Source organism: Chenopodium album, chromosome 17 (genome assembly GCF_948465745.1).
Source record: "Chenopodium album chromosome 17, dcCheAlbu1.1, whole genome shotgun sequence".
NCBI classification, from domain to species: Eukaryota; Viridiplantae; Streptophyta; class Magnoliopsida; order Caryophyllales; family Amaranthaceae; genus Chenopodium; species Chenopodium album.
In genome coordinates, this window is record NC_137850.1 from 33,138,671 (window position 1) to 33,145,734 (window position 7,064).

General features: G+C 36.5%; 1 protein-coding gene across 2 annotated transcripts; it reads left to right on the forward strand.

The window, feature by feature from the left end:
• Window positions 1-3,505: 3,505 nt before the first annotated feature.
• Window positions 3,506-6,753, forward strand: LOC145589579 (uncharacterized). 2 transcript variants are annotated; one of them, XM_081646208.1, is made up of 3 exons: window positions 3,506-3,626; window positions 3,804-3,847; window positions 5,130-6,753. In XM_081646208.1, the coding sequence occupies exon 3, from the start codon at window positions 5,723-5,725 to the stop codon at window positions 6,533-6,535; it is 813 nt and encodes a 270-aa protein (XP_081502334.1). In that variant the 5' UTR covers window positions 3,506-3,626; window positions 3,804-3,847; window positions 5,130-5,722; the 3' UTR covers window positions 6,536-6,753. The 2 variants fall into 2 exon arrangements, with proteins under 2 accessions (XP_081502334.1, XP_081502336.1); XM_081646210.1 differs by lacking the exon at window positions 3,506-3,626 and having other exon boundaries at window positions 3,686-3,847.
• Window positions 6,754-7,064: the final 311 nt, after the last annotated feature.

Consider the following 7,064-nt stretch of genomic DNA (forward strand, 5'->3'; position numbering starts at 1 on the left):
CCCGAAGGCGCGCCCGACCGGGCGGGGCAGAAGAATAACGTCGCCCGATCACGCGCCCGACCGGGCGAAGGACCGCCCGACCGGGAGCGAGATTTGAAGACCTGACGAAAAGGCAGGCCCGATCAGGCGGTGCTTCGCCCGACCGGGCGCGAGAAGAGAAGCTTTGGCGAGGATTGGTGAAGAAAGGCGCGCCCGACCGGGCGGCCCTTCGCCCGACCGGGCGCGTGTTTCTGGAGAAGCTTAATACGTCGTTTTTATTTTGTTTTATCTTAGGATTCATAGATTAGCATAAATACTCTTTTGTTATGTTAGTTTTGGGGAGTCTTGGATCATTGTGTGAGACAATTGTCCTTGATCCACTTCTTTTCTCCTTACTCTCTCTCTAACTTTTCTCTCTCTACTTTTCTTGATCTTGGATTAATTGAGTGACACAATTATCTTTGATTATCTCTTTTCTCCCTTTACTTTGGTAACTATTTCTCTCTCTTCCTTTAATCTCTTTATTCTATTATGCTTTACTTAATTGCTTTATTTAGTTTAATTTTAATTATGTCTGAGTAGTTTCTTTCTAGGGTTTATGGGGATCCATAAATAATATGAAAGGGTAATTTATTGTTGTTAATTATCAATGCTAGATTAGTTTCCTATTGATTGATTTAATGCTCTGTGACTAGATTAGGCCTGATCTTTTATGCATGAGTTTGATAATATTGATTCGAGATTCGAGAGATGAGAATTGATGTTTAGGTCTAGTTTCAATAGGCAAGTTAATCTATAAATGGTTAAGTCGAGATTCGAGAGATGAGATTTAATACCGGTAGATTAATTCTGTGATTGTAATACGTAGCGAAAGCCCTTTATAATCTAGTTAATTGATGCATTGATGATTGATTATTATGTTTTACCCTGGAGTATTATTTATTGGTGAACCTATGCCCTAGGACCTTTATTCATTGATTTTCCCATACTTTCATTTCTCCCTAGTTTTATTCTTCGTAGTATAATTCCTTCAAACAATAATATTTTGGTTATTTAATAATTTAGATTATAATTAATTAATTAGGAATAAAAAGACTTGTTTCCCTGTGGAGATCGACCCTACTTCCCTATCTATTTTAGTTAGCGGTTTTAGGTAATTACTTTTGATTAGGTGATACGACTTTAGCCTGTCACTTCTTTACCCCTTTAACTACTTCGTTATGTATCACCTTTTGCACCTTATTTAGCCCTTTACTCCATTCTCCATGCTCAGTGGCTAATTCTTCTTTGTCAAAGTATATTCGACTATGAGTCTGTTATTCGATGTTTTCACAAAGCTTTCGTGCAGTGAAGGTAGAGGTGGATAATCTCTTAGGGTGTGGATAGACAAGTGGAAGGAAAAAAGGGAAGGGATCGAAGAATGATAAATTTTCCTTCCAAATCTCTCCATTGCTAGAGAGACCAATATATTGCAATTTAATTTCTCCATTCTCTCCACTCCAATTCCCTTCCTTTCTCATTTTTTTTATCCAACTAAAAAGATATCACATCCCTTCATTTCCTTCCCTTCCTTTCCCTCCATTTTCTTCGATCAATACAAAGCATTAACATTTTACCATAAGTCATCATTATTTTTTCAATCTCTAATAGTGCACAAGTTTTTTAGCTGGTTTTCAGATAATTGAAGTTTTTTTTTTTTTTTTTTTTTTTTTTTTTTTTTTTTTGGCTAATTAAGGACAATTGAAATTTAGAATAACCTAATTGATTCCTTTAATTTGTTTGTATAAGACATCATCCAAGAGTAGTTCCAGTTGTTCTCCCACAACTGTAAAGGCTCACATACTTCACATAATTGTGGTATTGTGACAAATTAAAAAGGTGACGTTGTTGCATAGCGTATGCCCATAGAGATGCCTCACGAGTTGCATCTTTCCACTCCCCATCTCCCTATAGCATTCCCCAAGCATAACATGTTGCTTTGAATGTAGGTTAAATTGTTCCCTCAAATGTCTTGATATCTACGTACGTATAACTCGGGGGTCTTTGCTGCGTGTAAAAGCATGCGCAAGTATAAGTGCTCACTCGAGGTTGGATGAGTGCAACGTAGATCATTTTTCCAATGTTGTTTCTATTTTTTCCAGGTCTCCATTTTCTTACATCTACATGCCACGTGATTTCAGGGAATTATACATAAGCGAGGCCTTCTGCCTTTTGACACCTTGACTTTGATTATTAACTGTGATCTTGTTAGCAGATGAAAACTTAAACATTTTACTGCTGGCATGTAATATTAATGTCCTATTGGAAATATCCTCCATATAGTTTCCCATGTTGATACGTAGCAACAATTTAGATAGGCCTTTACTTCATCCATATTGTCTTCAACCAAGAATGTTCTCTATCTGGACCCTTGTGCATGTACTTGAATAAGTACTTGATTGCCCAAATTTTGTTACACTATTCTACATTAATATATGTCCGGTCTGTGACAATCAAGGTTATAGTATGTCGTACGATATCACGATTGTCGCATCGAATTCCGCCCTTAATAAGCGTGCGACCATTGTCCATTCTCCTATAAACAGGAAACCCGTTCTAATCTATGAGTGTTCCCTCGTTGAATTGTTTAGGGTAATGCTTTGAGCATTTTACCTTGGCCATATATCTGATACACGAGGTTGTTTTCCTTGCTTCTCTGCACGACCCGTGAGTCATAACATTTGATACTACTGTATATGCGTTTGATTGTAGTTATTCATCATGTATTTCAGCCGAAATCTGATCTATGTGTGCCTGGCTAGGAAACTTGTAGTTTGAGTGAAAGAATAGTATAATGTATTAATGTGAGCATGTAGGACTCCTCTCTCTCTAGAAATTCAATAGTGTATCATGTTAAAATATAATTCATGTTTCACAATAATACAGATTGAATCAAATCCCGATATCCATTGAAATGAGTAGCCTAGATGTCGTGTTAGTTGAGAGATTGTTATATACCCTCAGGTGTACTGTACACCCAACTAACCCAAGGTTAGTTTTTGCTCTTCATTTGATGATTAAATGAAAAACAATCATTAAATGAGAACAACATACTAATGGGTGTATAGTACACCCAGCTGTATGTAACAAATTCTGGTGTTGGTTAAGCCGCTTGACATGTTGTTATCAAATTAGATGCGAGTGTAGTACAAAGTGTAGTTATCAAGTCCACATCAAATGCCGTTTGTTTCGATTGATTGGAGACGATATATAGATCTTAAATTCGCTTGTAAAAATCCGACATTAGATATAAAAAATCAGATCAATTTATGTCAATTTTGTATACTCAAACCAAATTAATTTCTTAGGTCGGATCACTTTTTGACAACTGTACAACCATAGTACTATAGTAGCCCATGAATAACCGAAGGGTTACCAATAACAATTCAGCCCGGCCTGCGAGGGAAAATGACGAGCTATACTCAACAATCGTTAAAGTGGTAAACGTTAGATTGTGCAAGCGTATAGTTAACGTCGGTAGACCATCTCCGTTTCAATGAGCGCGTTTGACTAATTTGGGTATAAATAAAAATCGAAGCTGACAGATCCATGATATTAATACAAAGAGAAATACAAGGAAATAATCCTTAAGTTTGGAAATTAAAAAGGTTAGAATTTTCTCTTCTTTTCTTTTCCTTACAAAAACATCATCATCCATCTTTCTATTCTATCTGTCATCTAGATAATATAGTTTAAAAACCCCTCAAACCCTAGATATTTTTTCTTCAATTTCTTTTTTTTTTCTCTATTAGCAATGCCTAATTCTTGAAGGTTTTTTTCTGTAGCGTGTTCGCAATATTCTTACCTTCCTTCAGATCGAAACAATCAGGTTTGTTTTTTCTTTTTCCTTTAATATTTAATTTATATATTTAATTTTTTTTGGAGGTATGTATATCGGATCTCATTCAAAGAGTTTTTTTGGTTTGAAGATAATTGATTTTTTTTTATTGTTGAATTAAAAATTTTGAATTAGGTTTTTATTTTTTTGGTCAGATTTTTTGTTTTAGGGTTCTGGTATGGTACGGATTGTTTAATTGTGAGCTTTTTCGATTATTGTTGAGTAATTAGGTTTTTTTAGTTGTTCATGTGTTTTATCCTTAATTATTTTTAAAAAATTGTATGAACGATTGATTTTCTAGTTTTTAGTTTTTTACATAATTCAGAACTTGAAGAACTTGCTTGTTATGTATTTTTTGTGTTAAAAATTGTATGAAATTATGATCTGCTGTTTATTAAGCCTATGTTGCGACTTATCGGAATGAATTTAGTCTGCTGTTTTCAGTCGGAGTAAGTAGTAGCAATTACAATCTCGTCATTGAGGTTTTTTCAAGGAGTTAAACATTGTTTTGAATCTGAGTTATTCTGAGTATCTGCTTTCAGATGTGGTTATTACAATCAATTTATGTATTACAGTACATGATAATATTGTTTATTGGACTATGAATTATTGAATGATAATCTAGGTTCATATAGCGTTGCCTTCTTCCCTTCGTTGAATACCATTTTTTTCGTGGTTGGATGATTGTTTGGAGTATATATTGCCAAATCATTTACATTTCCTCACATGTTTGTGGCAGTAGCTGATGAAATTTTAATGATTAATTAATGTACAATACTATAATACAACAGATAACTCCGCTTTACAATGCATCTAATGTTGGAACTGCATCTTTTGATCCTTTGCTTTTCTTTATGTTATGAATTGTCAATTTGTATCACCCGTTTTGTCACATAGTTGCATACATAGGTGTTGTGATATATATCTTGCTGATTAGTAATAGTATAATGTCAAGATCGAAGTCTTTGTCAAATAATCAAATTAGTTGTATAATTGGTTGTGCTTGTCAGTTGTCTTCCTGGGCAGTTCGTAGTTTTATGTACTTATTCCGATGACTTTATGATAAAGAGTAAAGACAGACTTGCATTCCCTTGCCTTAGGGAAGCTTGATTCATATTTCCATTCTGAATGTTTTCTGGGATTCTACAAATTTTCAATGTTAAATTGTGTACTTGTTTTCCCCTTCTTTTGTGAACGTTACATCAATGACATGTGCTAAGAGTTTTTGATGCTCTATATCCTGGACCTTATGTAGTTTAATTCCTCTTGACAGATTTGGATACAATTTGTGCCACAGTTCCTCAAGCTAAAGGAATATGCTACCTTTCGAGAGAATATTGACTGCCTGAGTGCCTTCAACTACTCTGGTCCGAAGTTGTGACACTTGGTTTCTTATAACAGGGAGTTAGAACTTATATTAGGTTTGTCGCATTTAGAGGTTTACTTTTCCCAAGGGGGGATCGAAGAGCATCGGAGCACAATGCCTTCGGTGCCCACTACACTTCCTATTGTACCTTCCATTTTGTTGGCTACTTCTTTGCGTAGTTTATTATGTTCCCATCGTCTGAAACATCTTGAAAAAAGTGATCGGCGTGGTAATCTTAGTTAACATTAGGCTATTTCTGTTTTTCGCTTATTAGTGACCACCTTTTGTCTTCCCTTCCTCGTGTTTCTTGGTTTTCCTCTTATTAAACTGCTCACACCTTGTAGAGAGATAACAGGAATTGCTCTATAGAAGGTAGTTGATCTCTGCTATAGTCATTACAATTGTCTTTGAAGGCATTTGTTAATCTGATTGTGTTGCGCAATATTGCGATTTGTTGGCTCTGCAATATCGAGTCTCTTCAATTCTCTCGTTCTTATTCGATGGGCAGCGTCCATGCATATGATAGTGGCACTGATGATCTTGAGCAATCTTCTGCCATGAAAGTGCAGCATGCCTGCGGTGGTACTACAGTAGACACGCTTCAGAAACTTGGAAATGCATTTCATGATAATCTGCTAGTGAACAGTGAGAATTTGGATACTGGCATTCTGCCATCTGATGATAATGGCAGCAGCAGTAGTAGTAGTCCGGAAGATAAGGACACAGGATCTGGTGATTTTGACTCAGATCTGGAGGGCTCCATTGCAACATCTTGTAAGTGCTTGCACAAGTGTGCTACTTTTCCTGTTGCTGTCAAGGAGGAAGCAACCCTTGATTTTCAGCCTGAAAGTAAATCTTGCATGCGCTCACTGTCTCTTCCAACTGAAAGCAAGCTTGTCTCTGCCCTCAAGGGTAGCCGTGAGAAGATAGGTGTGCCTCCAAGGAAGCTGAGCGTATCTTGGGCTCCTGACGTATATGATCCACCACCAACTTCGTTGTCTCACTATCCAAAGAAAAAGAATCAGCAGCAGTCCAAGAGCAGCAAGAAACATGGAAAGGGAAAGCAAAAGAGCAAGAGCGTGCGTGGGGGAGGAAGTGCAACTAAAGACAAGAAGCATTACCGCAAGTCGGGAGGAAGATCTGACCGGTGCTTGGATTCCTTTGCAGAAACTGATAGGGTACTATCATCAAACAGTTACAAATCTTTAGATCTGCTGGATTTCGATGAGGATATTGATATTGGTAGCCCTGATTCCAACTGTTCAAGCAGCTTTCTGGGGCAAGCTGGTGGTACCATGCACTGTGTTTGCTGAGGCTATGTTAGCTGGTCACGAGGATTTTGCCACCAGTTTCACATCAACTATCACTGTAAATAAATAAGTTGGTGACATTTTCGAGGCTATTTTACTTGCTTTGTTTAGCTACTTTGTTGTTTTTCTTCTTCTAAGACGCCTATGCTTGAACTGTGAGTGTGTTGGCTGACAATATACTATGTGGGTTGGTTGTTAATATTATCTGGGTTGAACTGTCATATGCATTGTTTTCTGCAGATGGTATACTCACAATTGAAGAATAGTGTGGAAACTTACTATCCAAAAATTCTTACCCTGTTGTTTCAAATTGTGAGGTATTGCCAGATTTGTTATCCCCTGTTGAGGCTCTATGTTGCTAACCTTAATAAAAATAAAGTTTAGATAAGAGCTAGCAATGTCAAATCAGGGTTCATAAGGATTATTAGAGTTTAATCTACAATTAAAACAAGTTTTACGAAAGTCTAAATGGTTTTATTTTTATTTGTTTAACTACAAGATAATTTAGGGCACGGTCATATGAGGAGTCGTT

Excerpts from the sequence above, each read along its gene's own strand:
- LOC145589579 (XM_081646208.1), top strand. The coding sequence starts at position 5,723 with ATGGGCAGCGTCCATGCATATGATAGTGGCACTGATGATCTTGAGCAA.